We start from the raw sequence: 24243 nt of genomic DNA, 5'->3' as shown, positions 1-24243 counted from the left end.
GTATTCTCCTTTGATGCTTTATTGGGTTGAATTGGCGCATGTTTACATCATGTTATGACTACTACCAGTCAACTAAAGCCTCTATGATCATTTATTTTTTGACTTGTAATACCACTTTACACTTTGATTAATAATGTTTTGTCGCTATGCATGATTATGGTCGTTATTGCTCTCTTAGTTGGTCTCTCCAGTCTTTTGCTAGCCTTCATCTGTACTGAGATGAGCTCTACTCGTGCATCCAACCACTAAAAACCAAAGTTTGCCAATTTTGTCCACCATATCTACCTACTAGCATCATTGATATTTCAAGTATATTCATCATGTTTTTATTTATCTTCCAAATTAAATTTTGTCATGATAAAATTAGTTAGTAAAGCTCTCACGAACTTGATGGCACATTTACTTTCTTGCACTTAATAAACCTAGACCGTTGTGACTATCTTATAAAGTTTATATGCTTGCAAATTGCGAGTTGGGAGTTAGCATAACCATGCTTTCATGGGGAACGCTTTCAACATTGCACTTATTCATATTTAGTTGATGTCATGTTCTGTTGTTTATGGTTGCCTAGCGGTGTGAAATAAAATAGAAACTTGTAAGTCCATGGAGTTTTTATATGTGTTAGAGAAACGCCTGGACCGCCAATTTAATCTATGCATCATTCATGGTGGAAATTTCCAGCGAACCATAGTAGGCATTCTATGAAGCATCTTCAATAAAAAGCTATACCCATAGTAAATAAAATGATTGCTGAGATGCTCGTTGTCTGTTTGTCTTGTCATTTTGGCATGGGATTGCTCCTATGCATGAGTGCTTACATATCATGGGGCATGAGGTACCCCGTTGGCGGTTCTCGATGCTACATGTGTACTTACAATGACAAGAACTTATTTGGGACCTAAGTTGAGTAGCATGAGGTTTAGTTACTCGTATTCAAGGGCATGAGATTTTCAACTTGTGATTTGTCAAGCATATAACTCATATTTTCCCTCACATTAACTTTAACCATTCAAGATGCTTATGATAGGGGCAATGAGAGCTCAAAGCTAATGAGTACCATATTTTTTTGGAAGGTTAATAAAACTTGTTAATCTTACTTCCTCTGCAAAGAGTCTTTCTTTTACTTTCATGTTGAGTCTCCATCTTCTTGCTTTATGCACCAATTAAGAGAGCATAGTTGTCATTCTTAGTATAATGTGCATAGTCCCAAAATTATTATTGATTGATTCATGATTATGCTATTGCTTGTTCTCAAATTACTTGTATCTAGTCACCCTTTGAACTTTGAACTTTGAAGGTGACCTAGCATTTATGTTTTTCTACTTCATAAAGGACATGCTGAGTACCACTTTGCTATGTTTTATCTATGCTCATAAACGAACAGTTGCTTTCAATGCACAATTATTCATGATCCTTTGTTTGAGTTACTTCTCATGTTATAACATAGTTTCTAAGTTATATTGTTAGAATTATATCTATCATGCCTATGTTTAGAGTACTTTGATCCCAGCTCACAATGCTTTACAATGCTTGATCAAGATTGTATTGGCTTCATGTCATCTCAAAAATTATTTTGTTATCACTTACCTACTCGTGGACGAGCAGGAGTTAAGCTTGGGGATGCTTGATACGTCTCAAACGTATCTATAATTTTTGATGCTCCATGCTTGTTTTACACCAATTTATATATGTTTTGCTTACACTTCGTTGCACTTTTATACATTTTCCGGCACTAACCTATTGACAAGATGCCACAGTGTCAGTTCCCTGTTTTCTGCTGTTTTGTATTTCAGAAAAGTTTTACAGGAAATATTCTCGGAATTGGACGAAACAAAAGCCGAAGATCTTATTTTTCCGTAACGAAGACGAAGTCTGGAGGAGAGACAAAGTGGGGCCACAGGGTGGCCAGACCATGCCTAGGCGCGGCCTAGCCCTGGCCCGCGCCTAGGGGTGGTGTGTGGCCACCTGGCCTCCACCGACACCGCCCTTCTGCCTATAAGAAGCCTCCCGACGCGAGAATCCTAAGTCAATAAGCCTCTATCCACGAAAAGTTCCATAACTCCGTCGCCGTCGAAGACAAGATCCGGGGAACAAAAGTCTCTGTTCCGGCACCCTGCCGGGACGGGGAATTGCCCCCGGAGCCATCTCCATCAACTCCACCGCCATCTTCATCGCCGCTGCTGACTCCCATGGTGAGCAGGGAGTAGTTCTCCCCGAGGCTAAGGGCTTTACGGGTAGCTATGTGGTCTATCTCTCTCTTCCATGATATGATCTTTATGTGATCTTGAGCTTTGTAATCTAGTTGAATATGTAGATGTTATTCTTCAACTATTGTGCTACTCAAGTGGTTTTATTATGTGATCTCCGGGGACATCTTGTCCAACGGTGTGAAGGTGACAGTGTGCATACCGTGTTTGTTTCTTAAGCTTAATTTACAGAAATACTTATGAATTGTGGTGTCTTGTTAGTACCATCTTTGTATGCTTAAAGTGACAGCGTGGGGTGTCCATAGATTGGGAATGCGAACTTTAAGGAATGCTTATGCAGCCCTACACAGTGAATTTGTGTTTATTATCAAACCAAAGAGTGGTTTGGAGTAGCATAGTGAAGTGATAATATCTATGTATTCAATTATGGTATCATTGTTGAGAGTGTCCACTAGTAAAAGTATGATCCGTAGGCCTTGTTTTCATGCATCGAAACACCGTTTACAACCAGTTCTGCTACATGTTTGCTTGCTGCCATTTTTATTTCAGATTGCAATTACTACTTACAATCATCTTTATTACTTGTATTTCACTATCTCTTCGCCGAACTAGTGCACGTATACACCTGACAAGTGTATTGGGTCTGTTGGAGATACAAGAGACTTCTTGTTTTGCAATTGCAGGGTTGCTTGAGAGAAATATCTTTGACCTCTACCTCCCTGAGTTCGATAAACCTTGGGTGATCCATTTAAGGGAAACTTGATGCTGTTCTACAAACCTCTGCATTTGGAGGCCCAACACTGTCTACAAGAATAGAAGCATGCGTAGACATCAACTGCAAATACACACTTAGTATTATTAACGACAAGCACTCAAGAAAAAAATAATTACAAGTGGAGACCCATACCGGTGGGTAGTCGTATGGGTTTCTTGGCTTGCCCTTGTCATGAGCATAGTTAGGACACATGCAAAACCTCCTTCCGTGTTTGGCATCCCAATCATCACATCGCTTGGAGACACAAAGGTCACCGCACCAACAACGAGCCCGTTCCGTTCCTTCGGGAAAATTGGATGGCCAAAGGTCAACGGTGTGCTTTGATACGTCCATTTTGCATCACTATTTTATATCATAATTTACTGTTATTCATTGATATATTTCATATTTAGAGATGATACTTATGTTATTTCACCTATTTTGCATGTTTCATGATTATTGGAGAATCATTCACCGGAGTCAGGATTCTGCTGGAAAAAACACCGTCAGAATGCAATATTTCTAGAGATCAACAATTGACGGAAATTACACCGAAGATCTTATTTCTCCAGAAGAATGAGCCAGCCAAAAGGAGGAGCCGAGGAGGGCCGCCATGGCCCCCCATAGGCCGGCGCGGGCCCTGCCCTGGCCGCGCCGCCTTGTGGGGAGGGGGCCCACAGCCCCCTTCGGCCGCCTCTCTTTCGCGTACTTCATCTACCCGAAAACCTAAGGTGCTGGGGATAATCGCGAGGAGACACAGCCGCCTCTGCGGGGCGGAAAACACCAGAGAGAAAAGAGCTCTCCGGCAGGCTGAAATCCGCCGGGGAAATTCCCTCCCGGAGGAGGAAATCGACGCCATCGTCACCGTCATCGAGCTGGACTTCATTGGGATCATCATCACCATCATCTCCACCACCTTCACCGTCATCTTCACCGCTGCACCTCGTCACCGCTGTAACATCAAGGGTTGAATCTTGATTATTTCATAGGGGAAACTCTCCCGGTATTGATTACTCCTTGTTATTGATGCTATTGAGTGAAACCATTGAACCAAGGTTTATGTTCAGATTGTTATTCATCATCATATCACCTCCGATCATGTTCCATATGATGTCTCGTGAGTAGTTCGTTTAGTTCTTGAGGACATGGGTGAAGTCTAAATGTTAGTAGTGAACTATGTTGAGTAATATTTAATGGTTTGATATTTAAGTTGTGGTGTTATTCTTCTAGTGGTGTCATGTGAACGTCGACTACATGATACTTCACCTTTATGGGCCTAGGTGAATGCATCTTGTACTCGTTTGCTAATTGTGGGGTTGCCGGAGTGACAGCAACCTGAACCCCCGTTGGTATATCGATCCAGGAGGGATAGCAGGATCTCAGAGTTTAAGGCAGTGGTTAGATTTATCTTAATTACTTTCTTGTATTTGCGGATGCTTGCAAGGGGTATAATCACAAGTATGTATTAGTCCTAGGAAGGGCGATGCATTAGCATAGGTTCACCCACACAGCACTTATCAAAACAATGAAGATTAATCAACTATATGAAGCGAAAGCACTAGACTAAATTCCCGTGTGTCCTCAAGAACGTTTGGTCATTATAAGTAAACAAACCGGCTTGTCCTTTGTGCTAAAAAGGATTGGGCCATTTGCTGCAACTATTACTCTCGCATTTTATTTACTTGTACTTTATTTATCTGCTATATCAAAACCCCCTGAATACTTGTCTGTGAGCATTTACAGTGAATCCTTCATCGAAATTGCTTGTCAACACCTTCTGCTCCTCGTTGGGTTCGACACTCTTATTTATCGAAAGTACTACGATATACCCCCTATACTTGTCGGTCATCAAGACAATTTTCTGGCGCCGTTGCCGGGGAGTGAAGCGCTATTGGTAAGTGGAATTGGTAAGGGAAACTTTTACTGTACGTGCTGATTTTACTTCTGCCTACTGCTATAATTCATTATGGAGAGGTCTTCTCTTGAATTACTATTTGGAAAATCTACTACTACTGCAAAGGTAGTGGATGAGGCGCCGAGTGAGAAAGAGGTTCCATACAAAATACCTATGAAAATTATTGAACGTGTTGTGGATAACCGCTATGAAGGGGATGGAACAGTCCATCCTGGAGATCATTTACTATTTTTACATGAATTATGCGGGTTATTCAAATGTGCAGGTATTGCTATGGATGAAGTTAGGAAGAAAATATTCTCTATATCGTTGTACGGTAAAGCGGCGCATTGGTATAAATTGCTTGAAGAATGGGGATTCTCTTGATTGGAAGGATATTGTGCCTCTATTTTATTCTAAATTCTATCCTCCAAGTGAAATTCACAAAGACCGAAACCGCATATATAATTTCTGGCCTCATGATGGAGAGAGTATTGCCCAAGAATGGGGGAGATTGAAGTCTTTAATGCTCAAATGCCCCATTCATGAGCTTCCTGGTAATATCATCATTGATAATTTCTATGCAAGACTTTCTTTTCAAGATAAAACCTTGCTGGGATACTACTTGTTCTGGATCATTTACACGCAACAAAGAAGAGTTTAAAAGGGACCTTCTTGATCGGATTCAGGAGAATACTGAAGGATGGGAGAACGATAAAGATAGAGAGTCAGGTATAAATTATGATTATAAATGCATTGAAATTTTTATGGATACTGATAAATTTCGTAATATGAGTGCTACTTATGGTCTTGACCCTCAAGTTGTTGCAAATTTTTATAAAGCTTTTGCCTCTCATTTTGAATTGCCTAGGAAGAATTTTGATAAGTATCATGAACCGTACAAAGATAAAAGCTGATTCATCTACAAATAAATGTGTTGTAATTGAAAGCTGTTGATCATATTCTTCCTCAAGCTTATATTGAAAAAACTCCTTTCCTGCTAAAATGAAGGAGTATTCTGTTATAACTAGTGCGGTTAATAAAAGTGCAAAGAAACCTATAGAACTCGAAGAGCAAATAAAGGTTGAACCTGCTATTGCAATAGTTAAAGATCTTGTGATCTGAAAATGTAGAAGATGGTCATATTATTTTATGTGAAGATGCTTCTAATATTGTTTCGCATCCTAATAAGTCTAGGAAAGCCAGTGTTCCTATGCTCTCTGTTAGAATTGGTGATCATTGTTATTATGGTTTATGCAACATTGGTGCAAGTATTAGTGCCATTCCTTATGAGCTTTACACGGAAATCATGCATGAAATTGGTTCTTGTGAACTTGAAGATATTGATGTGGTTATTCGGGTAGCTAATAGGGAAACTATCTCTCCTATTGGTATTGTTCGAGATGTGGAAGTTCTATGTGGTAAGATTAAATATCCTGCTGACTTTTTGGTACTTGGTTACTGCTTGCTAGTAAGTCTTGTCCTATTATTTTTGGTAGACCTTTTCTAAACACTTGTGGAGCTGTTATAGATTGCAAGAAGGAGAAAATTGTGACTAAATTTGCTGGTGAATCTTATGAGTTTAATTTCTCTAAATTTGCCAAAACTCCTTATAAAGCTTATTTGCCTAATAATGATTTTAGAGTTGAACAGTGTGCGTCTATTGCTCTTGCTCCTAATAATCCTTTGCAGCAACATTTGGAGGATAGTGAGAGTGAAGTCTTTAGGGAAGAAAGGAATGAGCTTGATGAAATTTTCCTTCGTCAACCTATTCTTAAACATGACTTGCCGGTTGAAGATCTAGGTACAACACCACCACCAAAGGAAGATCCTGTTTTTGATTTGAAACCGTTGCCTGATAATCTTAAGTATGCTCATATTGATGATAAGAAAATATATCCTGTTATTATTAGTTCTAAGCTTTCAGATTTTGAGGAAGAAAGGTTATTGGAAATATTGAAGAAACACCGAGGAGCTACTACACTCTTGATGATTTGAAGGGGATTTCTCCCTCTATTTGCCAACATGCCATCAACATGGAAGATGATACAAAGCCTGTTGTTGAACATCACCGTCGTCTAATTCCTAAGATCAAGGATGTGGTAAGGAATGAGGTATTAAAACTTCTTGAAGCTGGTATTATATATCCTATTGCTGATAGTAGATGGGTTAGTCCTGTGCATTGTGTTCCTAAGAAAGGAGGAATGACTGTTGTGCCTAATGATAATGATGAGCTTATCCCTCAAAGAGTAGTTGTAGAGTATAGAATGTGCATTGATTATCGAAAAGTTAATAAAGTTACTAAGAAAGATCATTACCCTTTACCTTTTATTGATCAAATGTTAGAAAGGTTGTCTAAAAATACTCATTTTTGCTTTCTTGATGGTTATTCTGGGTTTTCACAAATTGCTTTTAAAACTAAAGATCAAGAGAAAACCACTTTCACTTGTCCCTATGGAACTTATGCTTATAGGCGTATGCCTTTTGGTTTATGTAATGCTCCTTCTACTTTTCAAAGATGCATGTCTGCTATTTTTCATGGCTTTTGTGAAAATATTGTAGAGGTATTCATGGATGATTTTTCTGTCTATGGGAATTCTTTTGATAATTGCTTGCGAAACCTTGATAAAGTTTTGCAGAGATGTGAAGAAACTAACCTTGTTCTTAATTGGGAGAAATGCCACTTTATGGTTAACGAAGGAATTGTATTGGGACATAAAATTTTTGAGAGAGGTATTGAAGTTGATAGAGCTAAAGTTGAAGCAATTGAGAAGATGCCCTATCCGAGGGATGTTAAAGGTATTCGTAGTGTTCTTGGTCATGCTGGGTTCTATAGGAGATTTATTAAAGATTTCTCTAAGATTTCAAAGCCTCTTACTAATCTTCTTCAAAAAGATGTACCTTTTGTTTTTGATGATGATTGTAAGGAAGCTTTTGAAACTCTAAAGAAAGCCTTAACAATTGCTCCTGTAGTTGAACCTCCTGATTGGAACTTACCTTTTGAAATCATGTGTGATGCTAGTGATTTTGCTGTAGGTGCTGTCCTTGGACAGCGAGTAGATAAAAAACTGAATGTTATTCATTATGCTAGCAAAACTCTTGATGCTGCTCAAAGAAATTATGCTACAACTGAAAAAGAGTTATTAGCTGTAGTCTTTGCTTGTGACAAGTTTAGATCTTATATTGTTGATTCAAAAGTTACAATCCATACTGATCATGCTGCAATTAGGTACCTTATGGAAAAGAAAGATGCTAAGCCAAGACTTATTAGATGGGTGCTTCTTTTGCAAGAATTTGATTTGCATATTATAGATAGGAAAGGTGCTGATAATCCTGTTGCTGATAATTTGTCTAGATTGGAAAATATTGCTTATGATCCTGTTCCCGTTAATGATAGTTTTCCAAATGAACAATTGGCTGTAATAAAGGTGAGCTCGCGAGATAGTCCTTGGTATGCTGATTATGCTAACTTTATTGTTTCCAAGTACTTGCCTCCAACCTTTTCAGCTCAGCAAAGGAGGAAATTCTTTTATGACTTGAGGCATTATTTTTGGGATGACCCACACTTATATAAAGAAGGAGTGGATGGTATTATGCGAAGATGTGTTCCCGAATATGAACAACAAGAGATATTGAGTAAGTGTCATGGTAGTGTTTATGGAGGACATCACGCCGGAGATAGAACCGCGCAAAAGGTTCTACAATCAGGTTTCTATTGGCCAACTCTCTTCAAAGATGCAAGAAAGTTTATTTTATCTTGTGATGAATGTCAAAGGGTTGGTAATATCTCCAGACGCAATGAAATGCCTATGAACTATACTCTTGTTATTGAACCATTCGATTGTTGGGGATTTGACTTCATGGGTCCTTTCCCTTCTTCAGAAGGTAACACTCATATACTTGTCACTGTTGATTATGTTACTAAATGGGTCGAAGCCATACCCACAAAAAGTGCTGATGGTGAGACCTCTTTAAGAATGCTTTTAGATATTATTTGTCCTAGATTTGGAGTTCCTAGATATCTTATGACTGATGGAGGTTCTCATTTTATTCATGGTGGTTTTAGAAAAACTCTTGCTAAATATGGTATTAATCATAGGATTGCTTCACGCTTATCATCCTCAAACTAGTGGGCAAGTAGAATTATCAAATAGAGAGATTAAATCTATCTTGCAAAAGACTGTTAATAAATCTAGAAAGAACTGGGCTAGTAAATTGAAGGAAGCACTATGGGCTTATAGAACTGCTTATAAAAATCCCATGGGTATGTCACCTTATAAAATGGTTTATGGGAAAGCTTGTCATTTACCTTTAGAACTAGAGCACAAAGCTTATTGGGTTGTAAGAGAACTTAATAAAGATTTTAAACTTGCTGGTAAGAAGAGATTGCTACAATTGAGTTCTCTAGATGAATGGAGAAGTGAAGCTTATGAAAATGCTAAACTCTTTAAAGAGAAAGTTAAGAAATGGCATGATAGAAGAATTATCAAAAGAGAATTTAATGTTGGGGATAAAGTCCTATTGTATCGGTCTCGTCTCAGATTTTTTGCAGGGAAATTGCTCTCAAAATGGGAAGGACCATATGTCATTGTGGAGGTGTATCGTTCAGGGGCAATTAAAATTAGTTCTCTGCAAGGTGATGCCACACAAGTGGTGAATGGACAAAGACTCAAGCATTATATCTCTGGTGATTCTTATAATGAAGATGTTGATGTTATTCGAGTAGTGACTCCGGAAGCTTTCATCAAAGGACAAATTGATAGTTCCGCAGAGTTCGACTTTGAATAGGTAACAGTTCTGGTAATAAAAAGTCCGCGTTTAACTTTCCAAACAATGTTTTTTCTATTTTCGGAAAATATGAAAAATTACGAGATCGAAACGGAGAGGAGGAGACGCACGAGGGCGTGCCCCCATAGGCCGGCGCGGGCCCAACCCTGGCCGCGCCACCCTATGAGGACGGCCCCTCGGAGTCCCCCTCCAACTCTGGTTCGACCTGGTACTTTCCTTCTGACGTGAAAATTTTAGCTATATAATCCCCCGGACCCCTGGAGGTCCGTATATCGTTTTCTCGTAGTGTTTTGTTTTCGAGCTGTTTTCTGCCAGGATCTGTTTTTGATCTAGAAGCACCATGGTCTCCAACAACAAGGACAAGGAGCCTTTGGAGGAAGATATTCAAGACCCCGATTTGAAGAAAGAAGTTGAGAGCGAGGATGAAGGAGAAGTTGAGGAAGTTCCGCGAGTATACCCGCGCGCCACTGTCGCAAGCATCGGAGTGGTAGCAAATCCTTTCAACACCAAGAAAAGCGCACGGATTAGCACCGGAGGAGGAGTCCCACGTCGCTACCTAGCTCCAAGGACATCTCCTCCAGGCATTGCCAACCCCTTCCACACTCTAATTCATAATAGACAAATTGAAAGGATTCCCAAAGCAGTATTGCCTAGTGGTTGGGATATGGATCGTTCTAACACTGCAGGAAGGATGAAACCTGAAGCTGAGGAGTGGGGAAACAACTCTAAGAGTTGGGACTCACCGTCTGACATACTTCTTAACCGCGTCGAGCAAAACTCGGAGCTGATCCGCAACCTCACTTACGAGATTGATGAGCTAAAGGAGCTGGTTAAGAAGCTTATCAAGGATTCACCATCTCCACCGAAGGAGTAATTCATCATTGGTATTGGCACCCCCTTGGCTTGTTCCAAGCTTGGGGGGAGTGCCGCGGTATCACATCATCACTATCTTTTACCTTTTTACTGTCAAGTAGTGTCATATCATGAGTAGGGAAGTTATCATATAAGATGATTGCAGTGTGGAAGTATCTCTCTTTAGTTGGTTATCTATGTATCCCTTGGTGTGAGTTATCGTTATGGAATATTAATGAGAAGTTTTATCATTTACATATTGCACACCTTATTTTAGTTTGCAATCTCTATTATATGATTGATCTTGTTGTTAGTATTGGTGTCACTTTGGGAGCATTGATTAAATCTATTTGGTTTTGGCAAACTTAGCACTGGTCAATAGCAACAACACTTCGAGTTTAAGTAGAAAAGAGGAAATACATGTAGTTATGTTATTGAATTATCTTTCTTGTTAGCTATGAGCTTAGTATTCTGAAGTTAAAATTATTTGTGCTTACAAGAAAGATGCATGATTGTTTCTATCACATGTATATTTGTTTGTTTCCCTCAACTCTTATGCTTGCTAATCAACCTTGCTAGCCAAAGACCTGTACTGAGAGGGAATGCCTCTCGTGCATCCAAACCTTTAAAACCAAACCTATGCCATTTGTGTCCACCATAACTACCTATTATGTGGTATTTTGCGCCACTCCAAGTAAATACTTCATGTGCTACCTTTAAACAATTCAAAAGTTATTATCTCTTATTTGTGTCAATGTTTTATAGCTCATGAGGAAGTATTTGGTGTTTCATCTTTCAATCTTGTTGGGCAACTTTCACCAATGAACTAGCGGCACATCCGCTTATCCAATAATTTTGCAAAAAGAGCTGGCAACGGGGTTCGCAGCCCCAACTAATTAACTTTCATTAATAATTCTCTTCACATGTTTTGCCCTAATCCATCAGTAAGCAACTTAATTTTGCAAATAGACACTCCTCCGTGGTATGTGAAATGTTGGAAGGCACCCGAGGATTCGGTTAGCCATGGCTTGTGAAAGCAAAGGTTGGGAGGAGTGTCATCCATAAATAAAACTAAAGTACATGTGTAAACAAAAGAGAAGAGGGATGATCTACCTTGCTGGTAGAGATAACGTCCTTCATGGGAGCCGCTCTTTGGAAGTCTGTTTGGCAAGGGGGTTAGAGTACCCACTACCATTCGTTGACAACAACAAACACCTCTCAAACCTTTACTTTTATGCTCTTTATATGATTTCAAAACTTAAAAAGCTCTAGCGCATGATTTAATCCCTGCTTCCCTCTGCGAAGGGCCTATCTTTTACTTTCATGTTGAGTCAGTAAACCTATTTCCCTCCATCTTAAGCAAGCAATTGAGTTGTTGTGATCCAACCATCTATATTGTGATCTATTTAATCATGCCTTTTATTCTTTCTTATTTAGTACAAGTTTTATCTGAATGAATATAGCTTTGAAAGTTATCAATAATTATGAGGAGATTATTATGATTGAGTATGCAAGTTTTGCCGTATAAGCTTTAATATAAGAGCGCTGCTCGACAGATAAGTACAATCTGTTAATTGTTCTCTGACCAAGAACGAAGTTTGCCATCACCAATTATGATTTCCTATGTACCTTTATTTGTGATTTCCTTCTACTTGTTTCAAGTTGAATTATATGAGGAAGTTGTTCACTAGAATGTCTTGTGTGAATTAATATGATGCTTCTTGTCCGTATTTTATTTATCGACTCTTCACTCCATAGACATGTGGTCTTGTTTACGAGTTCGGTTTCGCTTGGGGACAAGCGAAGTCTAAGCTTGGGGGAGTTGATACGTCCATTTTGCATCACTATTTTATATCATAATTTACTGTTATTCATTGATATATTTCATATTTAGAGATGATACTTATGTTATTTCACCTATTTTGCATGTTTCATGATTATTGGAGAATCATTCACCGGAGTCAGGATTACGCTAGAAAAAGCACCATCGGAATGCAATATTTACGGAGATCAACAATTGACGGAAATTACACCGAAGATCTTATTTTTCCAGAAGAATGAGCCAGCCAAAAGGAGGGGCCGAGGAGGGCCGCCATGGCCCCCCCATAGGCCGGCGAGGGCCCTGCCCTGGCCGCGCCGCCTTGTGGGGAGGGGGCCCACAGCCCCCTTCGGCCGCCTCTCTTTCGCGTACTTCATATACCCGAAAACCTAAGGTGCTGGGGATAATCGCGAGGAGACACAGCCCCGCCTCGCGGGGCGGAAAACACCGAGAGAGAAAAGAGCTCTCCGGCGAGGCTGAAATCCGCCGGGAAATTCCCTCCCGGAGGGGGAAATCGACGCCATCGTCACCGTCATCGAGCTGGACTTCATTGGGATCATCATCACCATCATCTCCACCACCGTCACCGTCATCTTCACCGCTGCACCTCGTCACCGCTGTAACATCTAGGGTTGAATCTTGATTATTTCATAGGGGAAACTCTCTCGGTATTGATTACTCCTTGTTATTGATGCTATTGAGTGAAACCATTGAACCAAGGTTTATGTTCAGATTGTTATTCATCATCATATCACCTCTGATCATGTTCCATATGATGTCTCGTGAGTAGTTCGTTTAGTTCTTGAGGACATGGGTGAAGTCTAAATGTTAGTAGTGAACTATGCTGAGTAATATTTAATGGTTTGATATTTAAGTTGTGGTGTTATTCTTCTAGTGGTGTCATGTGAACGTCGACTACATGATACTTCACCTTTATGGGCCTAGGGGAATACATCTTGTACTCGTTTGCTAATTGTGGGGTTGCCGGAGTGACAGCAACCTGAACCCCCGTTGGTATATCGATGCAGGAGGGATAGCAGGATCTCAGAGTTTAAGGTTGTGGTTAGATTTATCTTAATTACTTTCTTGTATTTGCGGATGCTTGCAAGGGGTATAATCACAAGTATGTATTAGTCCTAGGAAGGGCGATGCATTAGCATAGGTTCACCCACATAACACTTATCAAAACAATGAAGATTAATCAACTATATGAAGCGAAAGCACTAGACTAAATTCCCGTGTGTCCTCAAGAACGTTTGGTCATTATAAGTAAACAAACCGGCTTGTCCTTTGTGCTAAAAAGGATTGGGCCACTTGCTGCAACTATTACTCTCGCATTTTATTTACTTGTACTTTATTTATCTGCTATATCAAAACCCCCTAAATATTTGTCTGTGAGTATTTACAGTGAATCCTTCATCGAAACTGCTTGTCAACACCTTCTGCTCCTCGTTGAGTTCGACACTCTTCTTTATCGAAAGTACTACGATACACCCCCTATACTTGTGGGTCATCATGCTTCCACTTCCTTGGTTTCTCTTTCGGATCGGACGACGCCCTACCTACAACAATTTTAAATTAAATTTACTATGAACGATATTTCCAAATAAGATAAGCAAATAATTCTAAGACAAAAGGAAAACACAAAATGCCTACAACAATGCTTGAAACCTAAGATAGGTGAACAATAATGCCTACAAAAAGTCTTTCCATCTACAAAATAGCTATAAAAACCAAATGCACAAACAATCAGTATATTAATTATAATCTTCACATTCTAAGTTTATCTAGATCTACAATACCAAACTCTAACCATACATGGCAATATTGACAACAAATCATAGTCACATACCATAACTCTAACTAGCAAAATATGCCAATCTAGAGGCTAATAAAACTATCGAACTAAAAGAAAATCCATAAGAATGGATCTAGGGTTTCACCAATACTACAAAAAATAAGGTTTAATGACACAAGATTTTTGAATAAATTTGGTGGGATCGAAAGAAAATACCTGAGGGAGGGATGGATAGCAAAATTCACCAAAGATATCTTCAGATATAGGGAATTTTGGGGAAGGATTTGAGAGGGGAGAAAGAGGTGGGCGTGCCTTGGTTCCTTCTTGGTGGGGGTCTGAGGGCTAAGTGGTAGGTGGAGGGGACGGGGATGGCCCACGCGACTTAACATATTCTAAAAGGTAGCACCCTTGTCAGGTTAGTTCAACTTCAAAAAGGGGAGAAGTAGAGGTGTTGCGATGTTCTGGAAGCGTAGTGTTAATGTGTCTTTGAGATCAGTGGGGAGGAGACATGTTGATGTTGATATAACAAGGGAGGATGGAAGGGTGTGGAGGCTTACGGGGGTTTATGGTGAGTCACAAGGAGATCGAAAGGAGGAGACTTGGCGCTTGTTGAGGACGCTGAAGGAACAACACCAGGACGGCAGACCTTGGTTGTGTTTTGGAGATTTTAATGAGATTTTGTCCAATATCGAGAAGCTTGGAGGTGTGCCACGTTTACAGTCTTGTATGTATGGCTTCAGAAATGCGTTGCAAGTATGTGATCTAGCTGATATGGGGTTTGAAGGTGACCCATTTACATGGAGGAATCACAGTAAAAATACCGGAACGTATATTTGTGAGAGGTTAGACAGAGCTCCAGCCACGACTGAGTGGTGTGCTATGTTTCCAAATTTTCGTGTTGTTCATGGAGATCCATATCACTCTGATCATCGGCCAGTAATTGTACATTTGGAGGAGGGAGATGTGGCACGTGCTAATCTTGCAAGCTAGGTGGCTACAAGAGGAGGGGTGCGATGAAATAGTCGAGAAGGCATGGAAGGAAGGATGGGAGAGAGGAGCACTGAATGTCTCTGACACTCTGAAATATGTGGCTTCCAATTTGAAATCGTGGGATAATAGTGTTGTGGGAGACTTATCGAGGAGGATTAAAACAATGAAGAAAGATCTAGACAAATGTATGCGTCAGCCAATTTCGCAAGAAAAGGTGAATGACGAGGTGAGACTTAGATGCCACCTCTAGTTGCTAGAGGAGATGGATAATACTAAGTGGCAGCAACGTGCTCATGTGTGGTGGCTGTGGGATGGAGACCGCAACCAAATGTTATTTTCATGCGGCCGCGACAACAAGGAAAAGGAATAATATGGTGAGAGAGCTGAAGCGGGAGGATGGGTCAGTGGTGGCGGCGGGGAGTGAGCTGACTAACTATGTTTTATCTTATTTTCAGGAGCTTTTCACTTCCTCTGCTGGTGATCATCTTGAGGAGTTAATCGAGAAAGTAATACCTCGTGTCTCTCAAGATATGAATAGTAATCTCATGGCGGAATTCACTCGTAATGAGATCAAAGCTGCACTTGATTGTATTGGCAATTTGAAGGCGCCGGGCCCGGATGGCATGCAATCTCTTGTTTACAAAAGGTATTGGCATTTGATGGGAGATCAAATTGTGGAGGAAGTGTTGAACGTTCTTAATGGGGGCCCAATCCCAGAAGGTTGGAATGATACCTGTGTAGTCTTGATTCCAAAGGTGAAGAAGCCCAGCCGTATCAAGGATCTAAGGCCAATAAGTTTATGCAATGTTCTTTATAAGATTGTGTCAAAAGTCCTCGCGAATCGACTAAAAATTATTCTTCCTGAGGTCATTTCTGGGAATCAAAGTGCGTTCGTTTCGGGTTGTCTGATCACGGATAATGTTTTGATCGCATATGAACTTTCACACTATCCCATGAATAAGAGAAGTGGCAATGAAGGTTTTGCGGCAGTGAAAGTTGATATGAGCAAGGCTTATGATAGGTTTGAGTGGAGATTTTCGGAAGCTATGATGATTAAGATGGGTTTTTGTAGGAGGTGGGTGAAGCTTATACTGAATTGTGTCACCTCGGTGAGATACCAAATTAAAGTCAATGGTGATTTTACGGAGCAGTTTACACCCACTCGTGGTTTAAGATAGGGAGACCCTCTTTCCCCCTATCTTTTTGTGATTTGCGCTGAAGGTCATTCTGCTCTGTTGCAAGATGTGGAGGCAAATGGACGAATTAGTGGAGTTAGGATCGGCCTGGAAGCACCAACAATTACGCATATGTTCTTCGCAGATGATTCGGTTCTTTTAATTAAAGCAAATATGGAGGAGGCTATGGCTTTTAGAGAAACTCTCGAGTTGTACGAGAATTGTTCTGGGCAATGTATTAACGCCGAGAAATCGGCTATAATGTTCAGGAAAAAATCAAAACAGCAACAAAGGGTTTTGGTTAAAGATGCTCGGGCTATCCAAGGAGATGCTTGGAATGAAAAATATCTTGGCTTGCTAGTTTACGTGGGACGGTCTAGGAAGAAGGCCTTTGAATATCTAAAAGATAAAATATGGGCCCGTATCCAGGGGTGGATTGAGCTGTCCAAGGCAGGGAAAGAGGTGTTAATAAAGGCAGTAGCTCAGGCCATTCCAACATATGCTATGTCTTGCTTCTACTTAACAAAAAGTTTCTGCGATGAAATAAGTAGTATGATTGCGAGGTTTTGGTGGAGTCAACAAGATAAACATAATAAGATCCATTGGATTGGGTGGGAAACATTGACAAAACCAAAGTCGATGGGAGGACTGGGTTTTAGAGATATACACAACTTCAACATTGCTATGTTATGTCGGCAGGCTTGGAGACTTCTGCAGCAACCAGAGAGTTTGTGTGCGCAAATTCTGCGAGCGAAATACTATCCGAATGGCGATCTTCTAAACGCTGGCCAATGTGATGGTATGTCATATGCTTGGAGGAGTATTCTCCATGGTATAGCTTTAGTTAAGGATTTATTTGGAGAATTGGCAACAGTGAGTTAGTTAAAATTTGGGAAGATCCTTGGATTCCCAAGTTATGGGACAAGAAAGTTTCATCTTCACGGAATGGTAGTTTACTAGAGCGAGTAGCTGATTTGATTAATCTTGTTACTGGTAATTGGTATGAACAATTGGTAATCGATACTTTTAATGAACATGACGCAAGACTGATTCTCAGTATGCCTGTTAGTGCAAATGTCGAGGATTTTATCGCATGGCATTTTGATGACAAAGGGATGCACTCAGTGAAGCAAGCCTACAAATTGCAAGTCCAACTTGTTGAGAATGTTCAGAATGGGGGACGGTCTGGGAGCACGGACCATGTATGTATCCTGAACAGTGGAGGAGATGAATGTTGGCAGCGTATTTGGCAAGTTCCATGCCCGCCAAAAATAAATTTGTTTATCTGGAGGGAGACTCGTGATTCTCTTCCGTTGAGACCAAATATGCAGAAGCGTGGAGTTGCATTAGAAAATGTCAGATGTCTATTCTGTAATTGAGATGTGGAGGAAGGAGCACACATGTTTATCAAGTGTAAGTATGTAAAGGAAGTTTGGAGGTGCATAGGTTTAGAGGATGTGAGGAGAGAACTGACTTTGTCATGCTCTGTGGTACATGCGTTGGATATAATTTGGACGAAGCCAATGAAGGTGAGAGTGCAGGTTTTGACACTTTGGTGGTTATGGTGGTGCAATCGTAATAAACTAAGGGAAGGCGAGAAAACATTTGATGTGGAAGCTATTGCACATCAGGTTCATTGTAGTGCGGCTGAATACTTGGAGGTTTTAGGCAAGAAAAATAAAGAAGACAAACCTTTGGTGCAAACTTCTTAGATTTCACCTGAACCTGATGTTCTCAAGGTCAATATCGATGGCGCTTTCACTCCTGGACATGACCATGCAGGTTGGGGTGTTGTTGTCCGTGATCACCGGGGCGAAGTTGTGGCAGCAACAGTAGGACGAACTGAACATGTTTCGGATGCATTCCATGCAGAACTACGTGCAGCTATGCAAGAACTTCGGCTGGTTGAACATTTGAGCGCTATTCGCATCATCCTGGAATCAGACTCGCAGTTGCTTATAAATGCCTTGAATAGTCGACAAGCTAATTCTTCATCGCTGGGAGTAATCATTGATGAACTAAGGTTTGAAATTAGCACCATGTTTTCGTATTAATATTATTTGGTGTAAGCGTGAGTTGAATAGGTCTGCTCATGAACTTGCGAGAATTGGGAGGTCGTGTGATATTAACAGTGATATTAACAGAGCTTTGCTCTGGGAGTATGAGGTACCAGCAGCTATTGCTGGTATTGTGTTGGGTGAGATGCCCTAATAAAGTTTAATCTTTCAAAAAAAAAGGATAGCACCCTTGTCAAGGGGTTGAGGTCACGAATCGCGGGACCTGACTCGCCACACTGGCACATATTCAGCGCAGCAATCGGTGGCGCTACGGTGCAAAGGGTAGCGCCTTAGAAACATGCACTACTAAAAGGGTTAGATTTTAAATAATTTTTAAAATAGGATCAAATCGTGCTAAATTTTCGAAAAGGTTAAATCTATCGAAATCGAACGAGTTGTCTTAGCCCGTTCTACCAAAACAGTTGTTCTCGGCCTGGCATGCTTACACGTGCATTGCAGTTGCAGATCTCTTTCCGGAGAATCATGATGCAGGTATGGCCCACATCTCAAAGTAAGTAGTAGGAGCCTCGAGAACACTACGCCTGGACCCACTCCACGTCAGCTCTTGAGAACGGTAGCGAGCGCCTTCCTGGAGTGCAGTGCATGCATGCTTGATGACATCAGACGGCAGGCAATACATTCGACTCGAAGTTCTCCTACGATTCTAGCGTCCTGCAGAAATACGGCCACAACGTTCGGGAATCCTCCTGGCCTCTCGCCCGAGTCTCCGCTCCGATCACAACGTTTTTGGGCTGCCAGCGTGGCTCCACGAGATGTGATATCACAGGACCCTCGTGACAATTTTTGTGGTGTGGTGTGCTGACTCAAGGCTCAGCAGTGCACACATCCATCTGACCAGCTGTGCAGTAGGGCACAGTGTCAATTTCAGAAAATGAGTGGGAAACTACTGAGTGTCTATTGGTCGCACGCACGTGTTACACCCTTCACTTTATGTCGTTTGTTTAGGATTTAAGAAAATTGAGAGAGGAAATTGTTCCACAATATGTATAGTGCGCTATTAGAGCATGTATAATGGTAGCATGTACAATGATAAAAGACTTTTTTCCTTCGTCATTCTCGTTATCTAGAGAAAGTAATAGATATATAAATTATACAATGTATTATCTAGGTTTGTCTCCCACCATTTTAGGCTCGAATCAAGAAATTCATTTGTGATCCTGAGAATATCCTTATTTATCTACTACACTGTTTAAAAAATCGACCGATTAATCGCTACTTGGTGGGTCGTCGATTAACCGATCAACTCATTTACCGTTCGATTAATCGGCTGATTTGCTCATTAGTCGCTAATCGCTAGCCGACTGCGTTGAAACCGATAAGCGATTTTCTCAACATTGATCTGCTACGAAATTGGTATTAGAATTCTTCCATGGATTTCAACTCATGCTTAACCTTAACTCATCTTGATACCCTATCATTTATGTAAATTTATTAAATGAAACAATACCAACAATTTCATTTAATTGTAGTTCTGCCAAATGAAATGAAATGAAATGATGAGTTCCAAATGAGTTGTTGTTGTCATCCCTGGCAAGACATACCGTGAAATGTATAAAATGGATTTATCTTACCTTTTATTCTTGTTTTTTTTTCTAACGACTACGACACCCTGGCAGTTGCCATCTTTCTCCTTGGAGGTGTTGTCATAGCCTTGATTATTCTACCAAGGTCTCTTTCTTCGAGCGTGACGTGTTCATGGGGCTCGATGCCCCCTCCCTCCCGCACGCGCCATTCTTGGTGGGTGATGCTGCAAGGCGAGCCTACGTTGTCACATATTGTGGGTTGGCGTTGTAAGTCGTGCATCGTGTGGTTTGAGTTGAGTTGTAGCCATTTTTGGTGTTGTTCTGGCTGTTTAGGTCGTTCTTTGATCTATATGATTAATACACCTTTCAATGAGTATTGTAGAAAAATTCTAAAATATCATCCATCATATAAGAGAGGATAGACTTTGCTTTCGCATTTCTATTTTCTCTCTAAGGAAGAAAAAAATCATACGATCTAATTGTAAACAACGAAAATATAGCATACTAAATGATACATCGTGACCTTCTAAAATACGCTATGCACATTATAACGTACCAATATCACGCTATTTTACAAAATAATTTCCCGTTGTGGGCCGCGGCGTTAGAGCGTTTCTCAAAAGAAATATGAAAAAGATGACAAATACAGATTGTATACTAAGGATTTTAGCAGCTAAAAATTTGTCAAGATCACAATGATCAACAAATCAATTTGACAAAGTCTAGAAGACAAAGATTTGTCAGAGTCTAACAAGTAACATCAACAATGCAACAACTGTAATCTAGAACTAGATGGAAAATCAAGATTTATGAAAGACAAGTAGACAATATAGTTTAGATAAATGAATAACGAGCAAACAACATAGAAAAAGTAGTAATTAATCTTTTAAAATCAGATAAACTCGATGGAAAAGGCATGGGATTATCATCTGATACATAAGGACCCAAAGATTTTAGCTCATCATTACAAAAAAAACTAGAAGCAACTTCTTATTTTTAGGCCGATAAACTTTCCTTCATTTTGTTGCAGCATCAGTTCTTGCTCGTACATATCGTGTGAGGATAGAGAACTATCGATGTGGTCTTGTGGTTGCTGATGGGAGGGTTAGAAATGAGGATTTCGGTGGCTCGTGGGCTAAAAAACCTAAAATGGCTAGTCGGTTGCTCTATTTTCTTGCGAAAACTAACGGCGCTATAAAGCTAAAAAAAAATAGCATGAATAGCACCACTAATAGCAGAATAAGCGTTGTAGGGAGTCAAATATGTAAATGGCAGTGTTCACTCTCCAAGTACTCTATAGGGCCGCCAAAATGTCAAAGTAGCGCCCTATTTTTTTGGTGATTGTAAATGACCTTAGAGCCACTCATCATTATAGCCCCCGAGCATATCTGTTCCACCTATGAAGTTCAGATGTCATTTCGATCGAAGGTGGGACGTCCCGGTAAATCAAATCTCCCTCCATCAGACGACAAGGAAAAAATCCACCTAAGAAAGGAAGCTTAGTTAAAACGGATAATCAATTACCTTCAACCACTACCTTTCCATCCCACAGGATTCTCGATTGATTCAGCAAAGATCATTCCGGAGAGAATATTCTACGGTACCACAAAGGCTTACCATGTATGCACGCAAGTAAACACGATCAGTGGAGCACTAATTATTTTCCTCATCCTGAATTAGCCATGCAAATTTCGGTTTAACAACGGCAATGAAAGCGGGACCCACCGCGCCATAGAGATGGGAGTAAGAGGATCGTCGTCGCTAATCTTTCTCCGCGCTTCTGGGGCCTTCTTGCTGGGACGCGCTCCCGAAACTGCCCTCGCCGGAAGGTTCCGTCCAAGGCGCCCTGGCCGTCCGATCCCTACGTTCATCCCGTGTACGGCTCAGATCGCACAGACCACTGCGATGCGGGGAGGATCCTGGCATTTCCTTGGCGAGCATTCCGTCCCCCGTTTCCTTATTTATAGCCTCCCCACCCCCACCGTGAAACCGCATCCAAAATCCCAAGCAATCAAGCGCTTAAACCGCTCTAACTTAGCCTCCGAATCCCCGACAAAGCACTTCCACCCACCCGAGAACCAGATGGCTCCCGAGCTGGCCGGCAAGGTGACCGCCGTGGCGGCGGCGAAGCCCGCGACGAAGGCGTTCGTGACGTTCCTGGCCGGCGACGGCGACTACTGGATGGGCGTGGTCGGGCTGGCCAAGGGCCTGCGCAAGGCCGGCTCGGCCTACCCGCTGGTGGTGGCCGTGCTGCCCGACGTGCCCGAGTCCCACCGCCGCATCCTCGTCTCCCAGGGCTGCATCGTCCGCGAGATCGTCCCTGTCTACCCTCCCGAGAACCAGACCCAGTTCGCCATGGCTTACTACGTCATCAACTACTCCAAGCTCCGCATCTGGGAGGTGAGACTCGCTGATGCAACACCTTCTCTTCTTGCTCGTCACTTGCAGAACTGTGTATGCTAATTTGTCCTTTATTTGGACAGTTTGTGGAGTACGAGAGGATGGTGTACCTGGACGCGGACATCCAGGTGTTCGACAACATCGACGAGCTGTTCGACCTCCCCAAGGGCCACTTCTACGCGGTGATGGACTGCTTCTGCGAGAAGACGTGGAGCCACACCCCGCAGTACCAGATCGGCTACTGCCAGCAGTGCCCCGACAGGGTGGCGTGGCCGGCCGCCGAGATGGGACCGCCGCCGGCGCTCTACTTCAACGCCGGCATGTTCGTGCACGAGCCCAGCATGGCCACCGCCAAGGCGCTCCTCGATACCCTCCGCGTGTCGCCGACAACTCCGTTCGCGGAGCAGGTAACTATAATAATTGAGAAAGTGGACGTCGCACGAACGGGTCGTCGTCCACTTTCTCAAAAAGAAAATTCATTTCGAAAAAAAATAATTAAGAAAGTGGACGACGACCCCGCTCATGCGGGCATAGATTTGGCAATCAGTAGTGATGTGGAAAGTGCTCACTGTAGTTGCTCCCTTGATCTGCAGGACTTCCTCAACATGTTCTTCAGGGAGCAGTACAAGCCGATCCCGCTGGTGTACAACCTCGTGCTCGCCATGCTCTGGAGGCACCCGGAGAATGTTCAGCTCGAGAAGGTCAAGGCGGTGCACTACTGCGCAGCGGTACGTTGTTCTCCCTATTATCACCTCGCGATGGTAAATTTTTCGTTTGATTTTTCGTCCTAACTGATGGATGATCTCTTCATGCTTCCAGGGATCGAAGCCGTGGAGGTTCACGGGCAAGGAGGCCAACATGGACAGGGAGGACATCAAGGTACTCGTCAGGAACTGGTGGGAGATCTACAACGACGAGAGCCTCGACTTCAAGGGCCTGCCGGTCGACGCCGACGAGCTCGAGGCGGCCGCGAAGAAGCCGATCCGTGCGGCGCTTGCGGAGGCAGGCACTGTGACTGTCAAGTACATCACCGCACCGTCGGCCGCATAGTCGATCGTTAACTTTGTGAACATTTCCATTTTTTTTTGTTTGGATATTAGGGTGTCCAATTTGTGTCTATGTCTATTAATCTCTGAACTACTACTCATTTGGAGTGTACGTAAGGTTTGATCGATCAAGTTTAGAACTCTAGAGATATGTGAATATCCTTGACATGTTGTCAAGTCTAGTAGAGAGTATTATCGTCTTGTATGAAAGAACTACTATGTGTGAATTAGCAAGATGCAAAAATTATGCCATCCTTTTCGTGTGTCGGGTTAATGTTTGCTCCCGGCTGGTCTGCTTCAGCTCTCTGCCATGTGGCACATTAACGGGCCACAATTCATTTGGAGTAGTATGACGATTGGTGGCGACGTACGGCAGCGTGCTAGCTATGCAGCGCCAAGCGGCAACATTGGGGGTCCGGGGTCCCCTTGCACTCGGAATCATTTTGTATTCTTGTTCGGATGTCTCGCTCGCCTCGACAGGCCGGGGTGGGATGGTTCAGTCCATCTCAAAAAAGACTTTGGTAGCACATGCCCTTCATTGGTCCGTGCACCGATCCGATCGAGAGTACAAGTACGATGGGTTACACTGCTGCTGCACAAGCATCGGGTTGGCCTCTACTGTTCCTAGTTGTCCACACACCTATTTTAGCGGATCAGGGGCGGCGGTCCAAAACGGTGACCCAAGTCGTTCATTATGATTCGTCTGGGTCGATCCGGAGACAGAATTTAGGTCGCGGTCCGATGTGCCGGGCCTATGCCCCATGCGGCGCAATCCTGTCGGTCCACGCCAGTCATTTTTGTCAGCGCTGGCCAATTTGTCAAATTTTTGAGACATTTTCGTACATACACACATAAATATGTAATTTGGCAACTAAAAAAAGTGGTAAACATGTGTCATTGCTTTTCAGGCATCTCCAAC

The 24243-nt window shown here is 41.9% G+C and overlaps 1 protein-coding gene across 2 annotated transcripts; it reads left to right on the top strand.

The window, feature by feature from the left end:
• Positions 1 to 21888: 21888 nt before the first annotated feature.
• LOC124680290 (galactinol synthase 2-like) lies at positions 21889 to 23576 on the top strand. Of its 2 annotated transcripts, none has more exons than XM_047215362.1 (4): positions 21889 to 22278; positions 22362 to 22685; positions 22872 to 23006; positions 23098 to 23576. In XM_047215362.1, the coding sequence occupies exons 1-4, from the start codon at positions 21961 to 21963 to the stop codon at positions 23326 to 23328; spliced, it is 1008 nt and encodes a 335-aa protein (XP_047071318.1). In that variant the 5' UTR covers positions 21889 to 21960; the 3' UTR covers positions 23329 to 23576. The 2 variants fall into 2 exon arrangements, with proteins under 2 accessions (XP_047071318.1, XP_047071317.1); XM_047215361.1 differs by having other exon boundaries at positions 22362 to 22706; positions 22782 to 23006.
• Positions 23577 to 24243: the final 667 nt, after the last annotated feature.

This window comes from Lolium rigidum, unplaced genomic scaffold, assembly GCF_022539505.1.
Source record: "Lolium rigidum isolate FL_2022 unplaced genomic scaffold, APGP_CSIRO_Lrig_0.1 contig_12112_1, whole genome shotgun sequence".
Lineage (NCBI taxonomy): Eukaryota > Viridiplantae > Streptophyta > Magnoliopsida > Poales > Poaceae > Lolium > Lolium rigidum.
Note: the sequence above shows the minus strand (reverse complement) of the source record. Positions and strands in the feature narration are given on the sequence as shown.